At 48.1% G+C, this 20,250-nt stretch overlaps 2 protein-coding genes across 2 annotated transcripts in view; both read left to right on the forward strand.

The window, feature by feature from the left end:
- LOC114603042 (uncharacterized) overlaps window positions 1-5,484 on the forward strand; it is a 41,337-nt gene extending 35,853 nt beyond the window's left edge. The window contains exon 6 of the mRNA XM_077932431.1: window positions 1,995-5,484. Coding sequence (XP_077788557.1) covers window positions 1,995-3,571 — 1,577 coding nt within the window. The 3' untranslated portion in view covers window positions 3,572-5,484. The remainder of the gene's footprint in view (window positions 1-1,994) is intronic.
- The window catches only part of LOC114603030 (uncharacterized), a 32,075-nt gene extending 13,202 nt beyond the window's left edge, over window positions 1-18,873 (forward strand). Inside the window, 6 exon segments of the mRNA XM_077932430.1 lie at window positions 11,758-12,239; window positions 12,926-13,007; window positions 13,641-13,723; window positions 14,033-14,159; window positions 16,405-18,279; window positions 18,282-18,873. Coding sequence (XP_077788556.1) covers window positions 11,826-12,239; window positions 12,926-13,007; window positions 13,641-13,723; window positions 14,033-14,159; window positions 16,405-18,279; window positions 18,282-18,379 — 2,679 coding nt within the window. The 5' untranslated portion in view covers window positions 11,758-11,825 and the 3' untranslated portion in view covers window positions 18,380-18,873.
- The last annotated feature ends 1,377 nt before the right edge of the window (window positions 18,874-20,250 follow it).

Consider the following 20,250-nt stretch of genomic DNA (forward strand, 5'->3'; position numbering starts at 1 on the left):
ATACCCAATATGATTGGTGGTCCTGCTAGTGTGGCTACGTGAAAGGCAATTGTCTCTGTGTGTCTGGAGACTTTCATTTTCATGGGAGGGGTCTGGTGGGTCACTCCCCCCCCTAGAAGTTCCCTCCCATCTATGGTCGTTACTTGCAAAGGGTGCTCTAGTGCCAATACGTGGAGCTGATGTTCTAGGGCAAATTCCCTGCTAAAAAAGTTGCAAGAGCTCCCTGAATCCAACAATGCCTTCACCTTGATTGGGTGCCCATTGGGGAGTTCTAGCACCACCTCTATGGCGATGGCTGCCTGGGGAGGGTCTGGCTTGGGCACTTTTACTGGGTGCTTGCCTGGCTGCTGTGCCCGCTCTTCGGCAGCCAAGCACTGGCGTTTCCCTGTTCCTTTTCCTCCTCCTGTTCCCCACCAACTGCCCCCACCATTCCTTGCCACGCCTTCCTCTGAGGGCAGATCCTGGCAAAATGTCCCGGCTGTTGGCAGAGAAAACATTTCTTGGCGGTTTTCCCCTCCTTCTTGCGAACCTCGCCAGAGTTTGAAACCCCGCGCGCGCCTCCAATCTCCATTGGCTCCTCTGGCGGTTGAGATTGCCTTGGCATCTCAGGAATGCGGTTGTCATGCCAACGCTCGCCTCTCCCTTCCCGCCTTTCCATCGCCCGCGTCTCTTGCCTTACTCCCACCGCAAGCGCCCTCTTGGTCAGCTGGTCCATCGACTCCGGGCGGGGTGAGCGGGAAAGTTCGTCTTTAACCCAAGGGGATAACCCCTCCTCAAATAACATCTGCACCGGTTCCGAACTCAGTTCCCACCCGTTTGTGGATCAACATGGCAAAACGTGACCAGTACTCCCTCACTGGTGGTTCCCTTGCTTGCAACCCATCAGTTCCTTGCGCGTCACGCTCCGCTCCACTTCGCTCGAAAACATATGGTCCATGGCGCTAAAAAATTTCCTCAGATCCTTTAACGCGGCATTATCGGACGCCATTAAGGCTCGAACCCATTCCCTGGCCCCGTCCAGAAGGTGCCCTATCACAAAAGCCACTCGAGCCCCATCATCCACAAAGTCATCATACTGCAGGTCCAGCGCATACTGCATCTCTGTCTTAAATGCGTTATAATCCCTTGGGTTGCCCACAAACTTCTGCACTAGTCCCGGTACCTTCCTTGCGATGGGGGTGGGCTTCCCCTGGGCATCCTGAGTCCACCTTTCATCCAGCCGCGCCGCCAGAATAGCCAGCTGCTATTCCAAATCTCTGTTTCTCTCCTCCAGAGTAGGTCCCCCTCTGGCTCCCTCCGCAGCGCCTGCTCCTCCGGTATGTCCTGCACACAAGCAACGTAAAAGACTGACGGATTGCTGTAATGGGAATTGGGGTTGCTTGTGTGTAAACCACCAACTGCTCCAAGCTGCTTGGGGTGGTTGCACCTTTCCCTGGCTGAGCAGCCCTTAGGCGCGGCTACTTCAGTCGCTGGCAGAATCCGTCAGTGGGCGTTTTCTAAACTTCTTCCAACATAAAAATTCCTTGACGCCCACTCTCCGCCTAGATTCTCTGCGCGGAAGCCTTCTGCGCAGTGTGGGCGTGCCAAGCGGGGGTCTGGTGCTCTCCCCGCTGATCTCACTTGAAGAGTCTCGGAGCCCTCCCTCCGAAGTGCTCTCAGCCTCCCCTTTCTTCCTGGTGTCTCCTTGATTGCCTTCCCCAGCGGAAGCTCTCTCTCTCTCCTTGCTATTCCCCTCCCCTGCATCATTGGGGCGACCTCCCTCTCCTCTGGTCTCTGATGGCAGTTCCCTGACACTGTACTTTAAAAAACTAGAGAGAGAAAACATATAATATTCAACTTGATTTGTATACAAAACTAGACATTTTTACAGAACAAAAGGAACATTATAACATCTAACTCCCTTCAGTTCTTCCCCTGTCCCAAGCATTAATGAGCATTGTTCCATAATTTGGGGCTGCACTTCTTCCCAAGACTCTAATCCGTTTGCCTCTTAGTTTCAGGTGGTGATGAATTGGAAATGAAGAACAAGGGAGACCACAACGAAATCCACACAGTGGAGGAGCCATATCCGGATTCAGACTGTGGAGAGGGCTTCAGTCAGAGCTCCCATTCCACTTCCCATCAAAGAAATCCGATTGAAAAGAAACCCTATCACTGCTTGGAGTGTGGAAAGAGCTTCAAGACGAGCTTTGAACTCACTTCCCATCAAAGGATTCATACAGGGGAGAAACCCTATCAGTGCGTGGAATGTGGAAAGAGCTTCACTGCTAGCTCCTCTCTCACCTCCCATCAAAGAATTCATACAGGGGAGAAACCCTATCAGTGCGTGAAATGTGGAAAGAGCTTCAGTCAGAGCTCTCAACTCACTTCCCATCAAAGGATTCATACAGGGGAGAAACCCTATCAGTGCGTGAAATGTGGAAAGAGCTTCAGTCAGAGCTCCCATCTCACTTCCCATCAAAGGATTCATACAGGGGAGAAACCATATCACTGCTTGGAGTGTGGAAAGAGCTTCAGTCACAGGCACTATCTCACTTACCATCGTAGAATTCATACAGCGGAAAAACCATATCAGTGCGTGGAATGTGGAAAGAGCTTCAATCGGAGTGCCCATCTCACTTTCCATCAAAGGATTCATACAGGGGAGAAACCCTATCAGTGCGTGGAATGTGGAAAGAGCTTCAGTCAGAGCTCCCAACTCACTTCCCATCGAAGGATTCATACAGGGGAGAAACCCTATCAGTGCATGGAATGTGGAAAGAGCTTCATTCAGAGGGCCCATCTCACTTCCCATCAAAGGATTCATACAGGGGAGAAACCCTATCTGTGCTTGGAATGTGGAATGAGCTTCACCAGGAAAGAAATTCTCACTTCCCATCAAAGGATTCATACAGGGGAGAAACCCTATCACTGCTTGGAGTGTGGAAAGAGCTTCAATCAAAGGGCCATGCTCACTTCCCATCAAAGGATTCATACTGGGGAGAAACCCTATCAGTGTGTGGAATGTGGAAAGAGCTTCATTGACAGACGCTATCTCATTACCCACCAGAGAATTCATACAGGGGAGAAACCCTATCAGTGCGTGGAATGTGGAAAGAGATTCAGAAAATGCTCAGATCTCACTTCCCATCAAAGGATTCATACAGGGGAGAAACCCTATCAGTGCGTGGAATGCGGAAAGAGCTTCCGTCAGAGGGCCAAGCTCACTTCCCATCAAAGGATTCATACAGGGGAGAAACCCTTTCAGTGCATGGAATGTGGAAAGAGCTTCACCTGGAAAGAAAGTCTCACTTCCCATCGTAGAATTCATATAGGGGAGAAACCTTATCACTGTGTGGAATGTGGAAAGAGCTTCACTAACAGCCACGATCTCACTTCCCATCGTAGAATTCATACAGGGGAAAAACCCTATCAGTGTGTGGAATGTGGAAAGAGCTTCAATCATAGTTCCCATCTCACTTCCCATCAAAGGATTCATACAGGGGAGAAACCCTATCAGTGCCTGGAATGTGGAAAGAGCTTCAGTCAAAGCAACAATCTCATTTTCCATCAGAGAATTCACACAGGGTAGAAACTATTTCAGTGCGAAGAGTGTGATCGGAGGGATTTATGAAAGTCTGGTCTCATTTTTAAATTTCTTTTAAAAAATAGAATTGGAGCTCTTAAAAGGACTGGCTGAAAAAGCTAAAATCAAGACAGGTTTGGACAAGTTTGTTTCTCTTTGAAGGAAAATATTTCTTCTACTCTGAGCCACTTAAAGAGAATTGGATTCCTGCAAGACAACCACTCTTGTCTGGACGTCTAAATTGCTAGGTCCTCTTGGACACATTTTTTCTTTTTTATGGTTTCTCTCTTAAAGTAATTATTTGGTTCATTTGTTTAATTCGAATCTTAATTTGAGAAATTGGATTTTATGTTAAACAGCTTATGTGTGTTGGTGATCAGGCTGGAAGGAAGAGGGAGGGCTGGAAAAATGCAGGAAACAGGATCTCTTAGGAAAGAGTTATTCTGTGACCTTGACAAACTGATAAGGTGCTGCTGGAAAACAGGCTGCTTTGAGAACAAGGGAGAGGGAGATTTTGAAGATGGCAGTTCAAAAACAGTTAACGCCAGGCCTGTGTTAAATTTGGAGAAGCTATTAGCCCGAATTGATTAAAATCATGAAATGGAGACAAATTTGACCACTAAAGTAGAGACACTGAAAAAGAAAACAGAAGCACTAGATATCTCCATGAAAGGAAGGGAGGAGAAGTCTGAAAAGGTGGAAGACAAAAAATGGAAATCAGAACAGGAGACGCTTAGGATTGATGTGGACGGTTTGGGTGGAAGATAAGAGGCAATTGCGGGCGCTTTGGCGGTTCTTGAGATGAGACAGAAAGCCCAGCCTCTGAGACGGAGAGGAGGGAGGAGAGCAGGATTTTAGCAAAGGTTAGAGTGGAGTGGCTGGGAGTGGAATTAGACTGGCTTGTGGAGTAAGGAGTGCTCTAGCCGGTGCCTAATGCCCCCTGAGAAACCCGTCATCACACCCGTCAAGCCCAATGGCTCAGTCCACATCTGCGCAGACTACAAATGTATCATAAACAAGGCCCTTATGGCTCATGCATACCCGGTGCCAATGGTCAGCCATGTCCTTGCCACCCTGGCGGGGTCTAAGATTTTTGGCAAGCTGGCCCAGGCCCAGGCCTGGTTTGGGTAGAAAACCAATTTGAATAAATCCCCCCAGTGCCACCCCCTGGCCGGTCCTCCTGTCTCCGTCTCCCTGTGCCCCCACCCTGCCCCAATCAAAGTCCCAGCCAGCAGCTGCCCCCCCCCAGGCCTTCCTCCGCCCATCTTGGGGCCTCAAGGCATGCGGGCAGAATTTGGTGGGGGGCCAGGCTGGGTTCAGAGGTCTGCTTTCTTCTCCTTACACTGGGAAGCTTGTCTACTAACTAATGGATAAAGGTTTGTTTGGAAGACTAAGCCCTCTCAACCTCCCACCCTGTTTTAAGAAAAACCCGCAGGAGGAGCGGGTAAGGGAGGCAGAACTAGGAAGTCCAGAAGTGACCGAGGCCGAGCAGCCACAGGAACCAGGACCATGACTGAGTGGACCAGCGGTGTCCAACCCAACGACCCTGTCACAACCGGCAGCCCTGGAACAAGAGCCAGAACCAGGAACCCCTACCGAGAGACACCCAAGACCACAAGGCATACGTAGCTGACCGGCATATCTCAACGACTACGAATGCTAACCTTCTGGGCGCAACGGGAACGTAGAGGGGAGGGGGCTTATGTACTAAGCTTGGAGCTTAGAAGAAAAGGCTAGTAGGTTCCTAGAATGCAACAACTGATTGGCTTGCAGGAAAAGACCAGTCAGGCTCCAGGAGGGAAGCAGAATCAGCCAGTCAGACGGGACTGATTGTGTAAATAATGTATATAACAGCCTGAGGTTTGGGGTGCAATTAAATCACTGTTTTGCAAGCTGCAATAAAGAGCATGAAATCACAACAGGACTCCTGAGTAGATTTCAGAGAATCTAATGCATCTTTGGTTGGGATTGTCCAGCAAGGAGATTGGAGATGGTTGCCATTCAAAGGGTAGTTTAAGACGCGGGGGGGGGGGGGGGAGACCTCCTTGTGAAAGGGGGGGCAGTTTTGGGAGACATTCCAGCCGTGGCATTGGGAGCCAGATGAGGAATCCTGGAAGAGGACACTCCAGGCTCATCTAGTCCAACCCCTGCAATTCAGGAACCCCGGTTCTTAGTCCCGCCAGCTCCCTTGAACTGGGCAACTCAGATGCCTGGAGCAGGGCCCCGTTGGAGAGCAGCCTTGGGTCGCCTCTGGAGCTGGCCGGACCTTTTGGACGGCTGTTTCCATCCCCGGTGCCTTCTGCTGGCAGGCCCGGTTGGGAGTTGTAGTCCAAAGCCCATTGAGGGTGCCTGGTCCTGGAGGTGGTTTTCAAGTTGGAACTATGTTTTGACCCTTTGCCAAAAGGAGATGCCACAAAGTGTGTGTGTCGGGAGGGTGTCTTTTCAGTGCCAGGATACAAGGTGCTCTCTTGACCCGGGAGCCCAATCCCTCTCCCCCACCCCTAGAAAAGGGGGTCTTCCCCTCATCCTCTCCTTGCAGGACCCCCTTTTCCTTCCTCTTTACTCAGAGAGTCGGAACCAACTCTCTCTGAAGGGACCCTGGAGCCAAACACTTGAAGAGTTTTACTTCTCTGGGCCCCTGACCAACCACATGGCTGGATGGTCATTTCCACCATTCCAGAGGCGAGACCCTCCATCCCAACCAGGGAGGGTGTTGCTTTACTTGCAAACAAGCAGGACACGCATGCCTGTTTGTTGGCATCAGGCTGCAAGAAGCTCAGGGGAAGTGGCAGGTTGGGGCCCCTAGGAGAATATCCTACACCCAAAGATGCCCCATGTGGTTTAGCGGACAGACTAAGAGCCCTGGAGCTGGAGGAGGGAGACCTGGGCCCAGTTCCCCCCATGGCTAGGAGCTCTGGAGGGAGGTGGGGAAGATGGGGAGTGAGAGGAGCTGGTTCTGGGTGGAAACATCCACTCTGAGGAAAAGATCACCAGCTAGAGAAAGGAGTCTCTGAGCTTAGTGGGAAGGACAGTGTGTGGTGTCCTGGGAGAGTAAATCAGGCCAGGAATGAACTGGGAGGCTGAGCCAGGAGAAGGAGGAGCTGGAAAGAGACCGGCTGCTGAGCTCTCATCCCAGTCAGGAGGGGAGAGATCCTTCTAGAAAGAGAAGACTCCCAAACCAGAGATCCCTTGGGTCTTTGGCTTGGGTACCTCGGGAGTAGGGTGACTGGCAGAAAGTGCCCCCTTGTTAAGAGCCAAAGTCTTAAGTGTGAAACAACTGAGAAAACCTTGAAGGGAAATAACATTGTAAACTGAACTATCCTAAGTTTTATCCACTCATGTCAAAAACTTCCTTGTTAAATAAAATTGTTAATGTTTATTCGAAGAAATCCTGCCTGAGACTCCCAATTAGTGAGTTTTACCTCACGCAAGTCCCCCACAAGATAATCTGAGGTAGTTGGAGGGCATTTGTGAAAATTGTGTTCTGTGAGGTGGGTGCACTATATTTAGGAGAGAGAATGGGCCCAAGGCTGCCAGGGGGAAAAGAGCCCTTGCGTCGTCGCATATTAATTGGGGGCAGAGGTGGGATAGGAAGTTAAAACCCACACAGATCCTATTTAGTTTTGAGCGGACTGGCAGACTTAAACATTCATGAGGAAAATTGGGTGCTGCACTTACGCCCACAGATATGAGGAATATACTCAGATCTCAGAGAGGACGAAACCTCTGATTCCCTCACATTTAAAGAGAGAGTGAAAGTGTGCTTTGGACTGAGTGCAGAACAAAGCCAAAAAGCCTTTCGTGAAATTCAATGGAAACCAGGAGAGACTTAGGCCCAACTGGGTAGCCGAACTGACCAAGCTCTGGACAGATGGGAGGAAAGTGAGAAGAGCTCAAACAGCTCATCACTTTAGAGCAATGTTTTCAAGAGGTTCCTGCTCATTTAGGCTGAAAACAGTAACTGAAGTCTCTACCTTGGGAGATGAAATCAAAGGAGACTCAGGGGGAGCAGTAATACTCAGTCCCTTCCAGAAAAAGCAACCCAGGGAGGAAGTGGGGTCTCAAAACGACAGCCCTGAAGGGCGGGCCCAAGGGTGCCGGGGGAAAAGGGCCGTGACACGAAGTAAAAACCCACACAGAAACGTACCCAGAGACACAGAACAACCAGTTTAATAAAGGAGTGAAGTTATTTGATAAAAAAAAGAAAAAATTCCTGTCAGAAAATGACCAGCAAGCGCCAAGCCAAAGAGACTCAGGATGACCCAGCTGCTGCGTATGAGGAGAATCCTAATATATTGAATTAGAGATGATGAGGCTAAGATTGGAATTGTCTAAGGTTGAAGGAGAGAAAGAAAGAGAAGAGGCCAGAATGGCAGCTGCCCTTCATCTAGCAGAGATACAGGCAGAAAGAGAGAGAGAGAGAGAGAGATGAGCCCAAGAAGAAAGAGACAGGGAGGCCAAGATGGCCCATGAAAAAGAGATGTTTCCGTTAAAAATGGAGGAGATTAAGGCGAGGGCAGAACTGCCGCAAACAATGTTGGGGGTGGAGATTTTGCCTCAGCAAATGTAAAGTATGTACAGTGGTACCTCGGGTTACAGACTCCGCTAACCCAGAAATAGTACCTCGGGTTCAGAACTTTGCTTCAGGATGAGAACAGAAATCGTGCTCCGGCGGTGCAACAGCAGCGGGAGGCACCACTAGCTAAAGTGGTGCTTCAGGTTAAGAACAGTTTCAGGTTACAAATGGACCTCCAGAGCGAATTAAGTACTTAACCCAAGGTACCACTGTAAAAGGTGATGGAGTGCAAGCCTAATGGTCAAAGCTTCAAAATGCCAGTTTTCAAAATGAGGCAAGTCAAATATTTGGGTCCCAAGGGGTGGAAATATTTATCCTGATTGGAGCAAGGCAAAGGTCCTTCAAGAGGGGCCTAGACTCTCCACAAAGAGAGAAATAAGAGCTTTTCTGGGGGGAGTGGGATATTGTCCTCCATTTATTTCTCCTTTTAGCCCCCATGCTGCTCCTTGACATGACTGGAGAAGAAAGACCAGCCAGACAAGAGCATTTGGAGGGACCAGTGCCAGGCAGTGTTGGGACATTTAAAAACAGCCCTAGATCCGGGGTCAGCAAGCTTTTCCAGCCGGGGGCCGGTCCACCGTCCCTCAGACCTTGTGGGGGGCCGGACTATATTTTGGGGGGGGGATGAACAAATTCCTATGCCCCACAAATAACCCAGAGATGCATTTTAAGTAACAGGACACATTCTACTCATGTAAAAACACGCTGATTCCTGGACCGTCCGGGGGCCGGATTGAGAAGGCGATTGGGCCACATCCGGAAGAGGACGGAGTCTTCATCTCCTTGGTTGCCCTTCTCTGGGAGGGTGGGCAGATTATGAGGAGCAAAAACGAGGATGCGATGATGACTCTCCTTTTAAGTACTCCTACTATAGTTAGGCTAGAGAAGCTGTGAGATGTTTTGCTGAGGGGGGGCAGGAGAAGAGAAGAGGAACGCAAGTCTTCCACCCCCAGTTATGACTCCTCCAGAACATCTGGCCAGAGACATTTTGACCAAAAAATCCACCTGGACAGAAATTTTACCCCTGAAAAAGAGGACGTGTCCTGGGAAAAGGGGACACATGGCAACCCTTCTTCTCTGGCGTCCCTCGTAGCTGAGTAAGACTGTCTTCCCTAAACACGGTTTCAACCATGAGGCCCTCAGTGACTGTGGGGGCCAATTCTGGATCCAGGCGTCCTTCCTTGCCTGGTTGAAGGAGCTGTGAAGACACGCTGATTCCAGAGGATGAGGAGCGTCAAACACACCGTTTAACCCACACGGGTCTGGCACCCGGTGTTGGCAACCCAAGTCTCAATCCAATTCCAACATTTATGAAATTGAGGTATTTTACGGGGCTTGGGCACCCACCAACTTAGAACAATGTCACCCGAGGGGGAATAAAAGGCTTCCTAGGAAAACCCCCCTGGCTGCTCCTGGGTTGCTTCCAAGGCGACTTCACCAAGAACATACATTTATGGCTGAACTACAGACACAAAGCAGCAGGTGGGACAACACAGAATGGCCCCCCCAGCCATGTCTGGCAATGTCTCCCCCCTCCAGCCCCCCCGGGACCCCCTCTTGCTGGGACAGGGCTCTCTGCCCCCCAGCCTCCCCAGGGGCCCCCAAGAGAGACACCCCCATCTGCCCCCCAAGACCCCCCACTCCCCCGTCCAGACGCCCCTTCGCAGCCCCAGGCAGAGAGACGAGCTCCTCCTCCCGGACACGGGTTCCCCCTTCCCACGCACTCCGCTCCCCCATTGCGGGCCCAAGTGCCGCCTCTTCCCCTCAGAGGGAGCAGCTCGCCAGGCCCCGGATGGAGCAGCTCTGCGCCTGCGCGACGCCCCTGACGGCTCCGCCGGGAGAGAGAAGGGTTAAGGGGCGCCGAGCTGGCTTCCTAGAGGGGAGAGGAAAGGAAGGCGGGCCGCTCCTCCCCTCTGACGTCACTTCCAGTCAGAGCAGCCTCGCCTTCGCCTGCCGGGCTCTGGTGGGTCTCCTCTCGGGGGAAGCCTGGGGAACTCCCTGCCCCGGGAGGCGGGAAGGGGAGGGAAGAGAGGCTGGGGGTCCGGGAGGGAGCCAGAGGGACCTCAGGCCCTGGCCAGGGAGGTGGGACTGGAAGACAGTGAGGAGGGAGAAGGACATTCGGAGGGACATAATTGTGAGGGAGAAGGATATTAAGAGGGACATTATTATGAGGGAGAAGGATATTAAGAGGGACATTATTATGAGGGAAAAGTATATTAAGAGGGACATTATTATGAGGGAGAAGGATATTAAGAGGGACATTATTATGAGGGAGAAGGATATTAAGAGGGACATTATTATGAGGGAGAAGGATATTAGGAGGGATATTATTATGAGGGAGAAGGATATTAGGAGGGACATTATTGTGAGGGAGAAGGATATTAAGAGGGATATTATTATGAGGGAGAAGGATATTAGGAGGGACATAATTGTGAGGGAGAAGTATATTAAGAGGGACATTATTATGAGGGAGAAGGATATTAAGAGGGATATTATTATGAGGGAGAAGGATATTAGGAGGGACATGATTGTGAGGGAGAAGGATATTAAGAGGGACATAATTGTGAGGGAGAAGTATATTAAGAGGGACATAATTGTGAGGGAGAAGGATATTAAGAGGGATATTATTATGAGGGAGAAGGATATTAGGAGGGATATTATTATGAGGGAGAAGGATATTAGGAGGGACATTATTGTGAGGGAGAAGGATATTAGGAGGGACATTATTGTGAGGGAGAAGGATATTAGGAGGGACATTATTGTGAGGGAGAAGGATATTAAGAGGGACATAATTGTGAGGGAGAAGGATATTAAGAGGGATATTATTATGAGGGAGAAGGATATTAGGAGGGACATGATTGTGAGGGAGAAGGATATTAAGGGGGACATAATTGTGAGGGAGAAGTATATTAAGAGGGACATAATTGTGAGGGAGAAGGATATTAAGAGGGATATTATTATGAGGGAGAAGGATATTAGGAGGGATATTATTGTGAGGGAGAAGGATATTAGGAGGGACATTATTGTGAGGGAGAAGGATATTAAGAGGGACATAATTGTGAGGGAGAAGGATATCAAGAGGGACATAATTATGAGGGAGAAGGATATTAAGAGGGAAACACCATGACGCTTCCCTTCTCTCTCTATTCATAAATCTCTGTATGTCGGCCATTTTCCCTCCCTAATTCTTTATTTGACGTAAAGTCCAGTTTCCGAGGCGTCTTCCAGGGCAGTTCCACCCAGAGGGCCTTGCCACCGTCCCCTCGGATCCTGAGCAGGAAGTCCCCAAGGGACGGTGGCTGGAGCTAGACATCAGCCCTGCTGCTCACCAAGCCACCCAAGCAGATATGGCTGGCTTGGGGCGAAGCTCTGGAGTATTAAGTGGGGTTGGGAGGGACCCCCACTGTTGCCTTGGCTCCGGATTACACTCACTTGTCACTCACAGTTATGACCTCCCCCCCCCCCCCCCAGACAGCTTGGAGTCTGAGCTGTGGTGCAATCCAGCCCTGGTTCCTAGCAAGACTCAGCCACGCTTCTTCAGGAAACATTCTTCTCCTCTTCATCTTACAATAGAATAGTGTGTTTGATTCATACGATTTTCTGCACCTTGCATTAGGAAACACAGAACTTGGCAGAGGACCAAGCGGCTCCTTCCAATCTCTTGGAGACTTCCGGAGAGCCCAGATGGATGAGCAAGACTCAGCTGGCCCTGAAGCAGGAAGAGGCCATGCCATGGAAACGGGGAGCAGTGGGGAATTCTGGGAAAACTCCGTGCAGAAGATCCTGGGTGAGGAGGACACCCCTTGCTCAGAGGTGCAGAGCCAGCAGCTCAGGCAGTTCTGCTACCAGGAGGCCAAAGGACCCCGAGAGGTTTGCAGCCAGTTCTACCATCTTGACCATCAGTGGCTGAAGCCAGAAAGGCACACGAAAGCTCAGATGCTGGACCTGGTGATCTTGGAGCAGTTCCTGGCTGTCCTTCCAGCGGAGATGGAGAACTGGGTGAGGGAATGTGGAGCGGAGACCAGTTCCCAGGCAGTGGCCCTGGCCGAAGGTTTCCTCCTGAGTCAGGCAGAGGAGAGGAAGCAGGCAGAGCAGCAGGTGAGAAAGACTTTCCTCTGGATACTCCCCAGGGGCTCCAAAGAGGAGGGAGAGTATTCCCAAATCATTTCCTAATGGCCCATCCTTTTTTGGAAAGCATCTAGGAACAGATCTTCTCCTTCTCCTCCTTCCTCCTCCTCCTCCTCCTCTTCTTCTTCTTCTTCTTCTTCTCCTTCTCCTTCTTGCTCTTCTTCCTCTTCTTATTTTTATCAATACCACACCCATGTGGCTGGGTGCCTTCCAGCACATGTAAAAGCATAAGAAGACATCAGATGTCTTCTAAAAGTTATGCATTTTCTTATCTCCTTATCACCTGATGGGAGGGCATTCCCCAGGGTGGGGGCCACTGTGGAGAAGGTCTTCTGCCTGGTTCCCTGTAACTTCACTTGTCACAGTGAGGGAATCAGCAGAAGACCCTCCGAACTGGACCTCAGTCCATGGAGACGCTCCTGTGGGTAGACTGGGCCTTTGAGGCCAACACTTTGAATTGTGCTGGGAAACGTTCTGGGAGCCAGTGAAGATCCTTGAGGACCAATGTTTCATGGTCCTGGCAGCCAACCCCAGACACCAGTCTAGCAGAAGCAGGAAGCAGCTTTCACCTCTGTCCCCCGAAAGCGCTTGCCTCCGCCATTCCTTCTCTAACCCTTCTCCCCATTCTCTGTTTTGAATCCTTGTTGCTCTTTCAGAGGAAGGATCTTTTGGCAGAAATGGGTCTTGATTCTTCTGAGGCAGAGAAGACTCCGCTGGACGCCAGAGTGAGGCCTCTGGGTAAGGAGGAAGGAGGGTTTTCTCCCCCGTTTTGTCACATTCTCTTGGTTTTGAAACTAATCTCTGAGTTCTTTGCATCTTTTGGGGGAAGACACCTGGAGCCCGGGGGGGGGGGAAGAGATGTATTCTTGCACAACTATTATATGAAATGGGTACAAATGTCCAAATGTACTCAGCTGGGAAGACTTTTACTGCAGCTGGTTCAATTCCACAGTTTATGATCTCATCTCTTCCAGCAACGCCTGTACATTAGTCCAAATTGAGCTCTAATTGACAGGAGAACCTCTGCTTCTTAATGGCAGCGAACGAGGGTTTTTGGCAGGCAAAGGGCTTTTGCACTCAGCGCCTCCCTGCCTCCCGCAATCCATACCGGAGCCAGAGCCTGGTACCGAGTCAAACTGGGAGTGAAGCCCGTTCCCCCCTGTCCCTGGGGGCAACTTGCAAGGAGAATTACCCTCAGTCATCCTTGTTTTTCCTTTGCCAATGATCTCCCGCTGCCTCCATTAAAGCAGAGCGGAACCGGAAGCTAGCAGGGGAGACTTGGACGAAGCCCCATCTGTACTTAGAGATGCACTGTTTCACCTCTGAGAGAAGCAGGCGCTCACGGTTTCCACTTACCTTGGTCTCTCCCAGGTGACGGAATGATGCCACCAAGACCTGGTCCCTCATCTTTTCATGGTGATGGAGGGGAGGCAGCGGCTGTGGACCCAGATCAGGTAGGGGGAAGGAGCCTTGTGGGGAAGGAGCGCTTGGATGCAGACTGGCTGGATGCAGAGGAATGGTGGGAGGAGCCAGAGAAGAGGGAGCCGACTGGGAGGAGGAGGAGGAGGTGTCTGAAGCTGGAGAGGGAAGAGGGCTCAGGGAGCAGAGGGAGTCTGTGGCAGAGAGCAGCCCAGACTCCGAGGCAGAAGCTGCAGCAGGAGAGAGGAGGGATGAGGAAGGCAGAGAGGGGTCTGGCCGCTGTAGAAAACAACAGAGCCAAGTGAATGTTCTCTAAGAGGACAGCCTTTTCCCTGTTCTGTTAGGGTCCAGTGTGCTTTGAAGATGTAGCTGTCCATTTCACAGACGAGGAGTGGGCGTTGCTGGATCCTGACCAGAGAGCTCTCCATAAGGAAGTCATGGAGGAGAATCGTGGGATCTTGGACTCTCTCGGTAAGGCTCCCTATTGGATCATCCTATCTGTTTTGTAATGCAAGACATCTCTCTATGTGACGAACCTCTGATATTTCGATGGGGCTCAACAGCGCCACCCACAGCACCTGGGATGTTAACACTCCCACAGCAAACCTTGGATGGATGGCTATTGATTGTTTTCCCTGTGAATATTCTTCCTCCAGTTATGCCATTTAAAACCATGATCAGGCTGTCTGAACTGCCCAGGCCTTCTTAAATGTAGGATTCAGAGTGATTTGGGATGTTGAAGTAGCTTCAGTCAAGTTTCCTGCTTTTGTTCTTGCTTCTGTCTCTCTCTGGTTGACCAAAGAGTCGCTTGACATTGGAGATGGCACAGATTCCACGACTGAACCAAACAAACTCCATCCCAAAACAGAGCCAGGCTTTTTGAATCTCAGGCAGTGAACCCTGTAGTAACAATAATGATAATTTTATTATTTTTACCCAACATCAAACATTAAAAACTTCCCAATACAGAGGTGCCTTCAGAAGTCCTCTAAATGTTGCATAGTTATTTCCTTGACATCTGATGGGAGGGCGTTCCACAGGGTGGGTGCCCCTACCGAGAAGGCCCCCTGCCTCATCCCCTGTAACTTCTCACAATAATGTAACATTTAAGTGCAGTGGTACTTCGGGTTAAGAACTTAATTCGTTCTGGAGGTCTGTTCTTAACCTGAAACTGTTCTTAACCTGATGCACCACTTTAGCTAATGGGGCCTTCTGCTGCCGCTGCGCTGCCAGAGCACGATTTCTGTTCTCATCCTGAAGCAAAGTTCTTAACCCGAGGTACCATTTCTAGGTTAGTGGAGTCTGTAACCTGAAGTGTATGTAACGTGAGGTACCACTGTAAGGAAACTGGAATAATAATAATAATACTGATATGATAAGTTTCTGCTGCATTCTGTGATGTCGAGAATTTAAGAAAACATCCAAATTGGTTTAAGGTGATGCACATCATCATTAAATTTTTAGCCACTAAAGAAATTTAAATTTGGTAGCTGATACATACATTTGTTCAATATACAAAATGTGTTTTTCAGCACACAGAAGTTCATTCCCCTACCACAAGGTAGCTGACTATGACCAAGTCAGTCCAGAGTCAATGTTCCCAAATATTTCTCAAGCTCTTAAAATTTGTTTAGATTTATTACTGCTGTCAGGGAACTGCCATCAGAGACAAGAGGAGAGGGAAGTCGCCCCAATGATGCAGGGGAGGGAACTAGCAAGGAGAGAGAGAGAGCTTCCGCTGGGGAAGGAAATCAAGGTGACACCAGGAAGAAAGGGGAGGCTGAGAGTACTTCGGAGGGAAGGCTCCGAGACTCTTCAAGTGAGATCAGCGGGGAGAGCACAGGACCTCCGCTTGGCACGCCCACTCTGCGCAGAAAGCTTCCGCGCAGAAAATCTAGGAGGAGACTTGGAGTCAAGGAATTCTTATGTTGGAAGAAGTTTAGGAAACGCCCACTGACGGATTCTGCCAGTGATTGAGACAGTCGCGTTGTAAGGGCTGTCAAACCAGGGAAAGGTTTAGCTATACAACCAGCTTGGAGCAGTTTGGAGTTTACGCACGAACAACCCCAATTCCCATTACAACTGCATATTGAACAACATAGCATATTAAATACAGTTGTACCTCGGGTTAAGTACTTAATTCGTTCTGGAGGTCCGTTCTTGTTCCACAGGGTGGGTTCCCCTATCGAGAAGGTCCCCTGTAACTTCTCACAAAAATGTAACATTTAATACAGTGGTACTTCGTGTTAAGAACTTAATTCGTTCTGGAGGTCTGTTCTTAACCTGAAACTGTTTTTAACCTGAAGTACCACTTTAGCTAATGGGGTCTCCTGCTGATGCCGCTGCACCACGAGGACATGATTTCTGTTCTTATCCTGAAGCAAAGTTCTTAAACTGAAGCATTATTTCTGGGTTAGCAGAGTCTGTAACCTGAAGTGTATGTAACCTGAAGCGTATGTAACCCGAGATACAACTGTATATCTTAATTTTGGACAGGGAACTTTCCCGCTTTGGCCACCGTTAAAATAATAATGAAAGCACATTTTATTTATGAATATAGTACAGATCCATATTTAAATTTGAACAAAATGATGTTACCAGGATAAGCTGTACTTTTCAAAACTAGAGAGAGAAAACATATAATATTCAACTTGATTTGTATAGGAAACTAGACTTTTTTACATAACAAAAGGACTCTAATACATTTGCCTCTTAGTTTCAGGTGGTGATGAATTGGAAATGAAGAACAAGGGAGACCACAACGAAATCCACACAGTGGAGGAGCCAAATCAGGATTCAGACTGTGGAGAGAGCTTCACTCAGAGCTCCCATTCCACTTCCCATCACATAATTCATACAGGGGAGAAACCATATCACTGCTTCAGTCACAGCCACAATCTCACTTCCCATCGTAGAATTCATACAGGGGAGAAACCCTATCAGTGCTTGGAATGTGGAAAAAGCTTCAGGAAGAGTTCCGATCTCACTTCTCATCGTAGAACTCATACAGGGGAGAAACCCTTTCAGTGTGTGGAATGTGGAAAGAGCTTCAGTCAGGGCTCCCATCTCACTGCCCATCAAAGAATTCATACAGGGGAGAAACCATATCACTGCTTGGAGTGTGGAAAGAGCTTCAGTCAAAGCCACAATCTCACTTCCCATCAAAGGATTCATACAGGGGAGAAACCATATCACTGCTTGGAGTGTGGAAAGAGCTTCAGTCAAAGCCACGATCTCACTTCCCATCGTAGAATTCATACAGGTGAAAAACCATATCAGTGCGTGGAATGTGGAAAGAGCTTCACTCGGAGTGCCCATCTCACTTACCATCAAAGAATTCATACAGGGGAGAAACCCTATCAGTGCGTGGAATGTGGAAAGAGCTTCAATCGGAGTGCCGATCTCACTTCCCATCAAAGGATTCATACAGGGGAGAAACCCTATCGGTGCGTGGAATGTGGAAAGAGCTTCAGTCAGAGCTCCCATCTCACTTCCCATCAAAGGATTCATACTGGGGAGAAACCATATCACTGCTTGGAGTGTGGAAAGAGCTTCAGTCACAGCCACGATCTCACTTCCCATCGTAGAATTCATACAGGGGAAAAACCATATCAGTGCATGGAATGTGGAAAGAGCTTCAATCGGAGTGCCCATCTCACTTTCCATCAAAGGATTCATACAGGGGAGAAACCCTATCAGTGCGTGGAATGTGGTAAGAGCTTCAGTCAGAGCTCCCATCTCACTTCCCATCAAAGGATACATACAGGGGAGAAACCATATCACTGCTTGGAGTGTGGAAAGAGCTTCAGTCAAAGCTACAATCTCACTTGCCATCGTAGAATTCATACAGCGGAGAAGCCATATCACTGCTTCAGTAACAGCCATGATCTCACTTCCCATCAAAGAAATCATACAGGGGAGAAACCCTTTCAGTGCGTAGAATGTGGAAAGAGCTTCAATCGGAGTGCCCATCTCACTTCCCATCAAAGGATTCATTCAGGGGAGAAACCCTATCAGTGCCTGGAATGTGGAAAGAGCTTCAATCAGAGGGCCCATCTCACTTCCCATCAAAGGATTCATACAGGGGAGAAACCCTATCAGTGCGTGGAATGTGGAAAGAGCTTCAGGACGAGGTCCGAACTCACTTCCCATCAAAGGATTCATACAGGGGAGAAACCCTATCAGTGCGTGGAATGTGGAAAGAGCTTCAGGAAGAGCTCCGATCTCACTTCCCATCGTAGAATTCATACAGGGGAGAAACCATATCACTGCTTGGAGTGTGGAAAGAACTTCAGTCACAGCCATGATCTCACTTCCCATCATAGAAGTCATACAATGGGAAAACCCTATCAGTGCGTAGAATGTAGAAAGAGCTTCAATCGGAGGGACCATCTCACTTCCCATCAAAGGATTCATACAGGGGAGAAACCCTATCAGTGCATGGAATGTGGAAAGAGCTTCATTCAGAGGGCCCATCTCACTTCCCATCAAAGGATTCATACAGGGGAGAAACCCTATCAGTGCGTGGAATGTGGAAAAAGCTTCAGTCAGGGCTCCCATCTCACTTCCCATCAAAGGATTCATAAAGGGGAGAACCCTATCAGTGCGTGGAATGTGGAAAGAGCTTCACATTTAAAATAAGCTTCATATCCCATCAGAGTATTCATACAAGGATATGTCAGACAATGTGAGAAACATAATAGACATTATGGAATTGTTAGAAGTAAACATTAATACGAAGGCTGTTTTAATTTTTGTGGACGCGGAGAAAGCCTTTGATAATATTTCCTGGAGTTATATCGGTCTTGGAGGTTTTGTTAAATATGATCAGAGGGGACCAGCTGGTTAAAGGAGTTCAGGTCGGAGCCAAACAATACAAACTGAGGGCCTTCGCAGATGACCTGGTATTGACTTTGCAACAGCCAGACACTAGTACAAAAAGAGTTTTAGAATTAATTGAAATATTTGGTCAGGTAGCAGGATTTAAATTGAACAAGCAAAAAACTAAAGTTTTGGAGAGAAAATTAACAAATGTTGAAAGAGAGAGGTTTCAGAGTGAAACGGGTTTAGTGGTAGCAAAGAAAGTGAAATACCTGGGGATTAATCTGACATCTAAGAATGTGAACGTATTTAAAGATAACTATGATAAATGCTGGACAGAAGTAAAGAAAGATCTAGAAACATGGTCAAGGTTGAGACTTTCCTTGTTAGGCCGAATTGCTGTTATTAAGATGAATGTTTTGCCTAGAATGTTATTTTTGTTTCAGACACTACAGATTGTGGACAAGGTGGACTGTTTCAAGAAGTGGCAGAAATACATATCTAAATTTGTCTGGCAGGGCAAAAAGCCCAGAATAAAATTTAAGATATTAACTGATGCAAAAGATAGAGGGGGGTTTGCCCTGCCGGACTTAAGACTGTATTATGAATCGGCAGCTTTCTGCTGGTTGAAAGACTGGCTAGTTCTTGAGAACACGGACATTTTAGATCTGGAAGGGTTTGACAATAGATTTGGTTGGCATGCATATATACGGTATGACAAGGTAAAAATTCATAAAGGATTTATAAACCATATTGTCAGGAAAGCATTATATAATGTTTGGATTCGTTATAAAGACTTGTTGGAAAGTAAAACTCCCAGGTGGTTGTCACCAATGGAAGCTAAGGAAGTGAAAAAACTTAATATGGGGTCAAAATGGCCAAAATATTGTGAAATTTTAGAGCAAGATGGTGGAAAAATCAAACTACAGAGCTATGAGAAATTGAAGTTTAAGGTTCATTATTATCAAATAATGGAGGTGTTCAAACAGGACAGGAAAATTGGCTTCCAGACGGAGAGGTCAAAATTAGAAACAGAACTGTTAGAACCCAATACTAAGAATTTGTCAAGAATGTATAACCTGCTGTTGAAATGGAATACACAGGATGAAACAGTGAAATCAGCTATGATTAAGTGGGCACAAGACATTGGTCATGACATTATGTTTGCTGACTGGGAACAGTTATGGACCACCGGTATAAAGTTTACGGCATGTAATGTGTTAAGAGAAAACATTATGAAAATGGTTTATAGGTGGTACATGACCCCAGTGAAGCTTGCAAAAATTTACCATTTGCCCAATAATAAATGCTGGAAATGTAATGAAACTGAAGGTACTTTTTATCACCTTTGGTGGACTTGCCCGAGGATTAAAGCCTTTTGGGAAATGATTTATAATGAAATTAAGAAGGTCCTTAAATGTACCTTTCCTAAGAAACCAGAGGCTTTTCTCCTGGGCATGGTTGGCCAATTGGTGTCAAGGAAGGATAGGACGTTTTTTATGTATGCTACCACAGCAGCAAGGATTCTCTTAGCAAAGTATTGGAAGACACAAGAACTACCCACGCTGGAAGAATGGCAGACGAAGGTGATTGATTATATGGGACTGGCAGAGATGACTGGCAGAATCCGTGACCAAGGGAAAGAGAAGGTGGAAGAAGACTGGAAGAAATTTAAAATATATCTTAAGAATTGTTGTAAAATTAACGAGTGTTAAAATGTCAAGGGAATGGGAAATATAGA

The sequence above is a fragment of the Podarcis muralis genome, chromosome 7 (assembly GCF_964188315.1).
Source record: "Podarcis muralis chromosome 7, rPodMur119.hap1.1, whole genome shotgun sequence".
Classification (NCBI taxonomy): Eukaryota; Metazoa; Chordata; class Lepidosauria; order Squamata; family Lacertidae; genus Podarcis; species Podarcis muralis.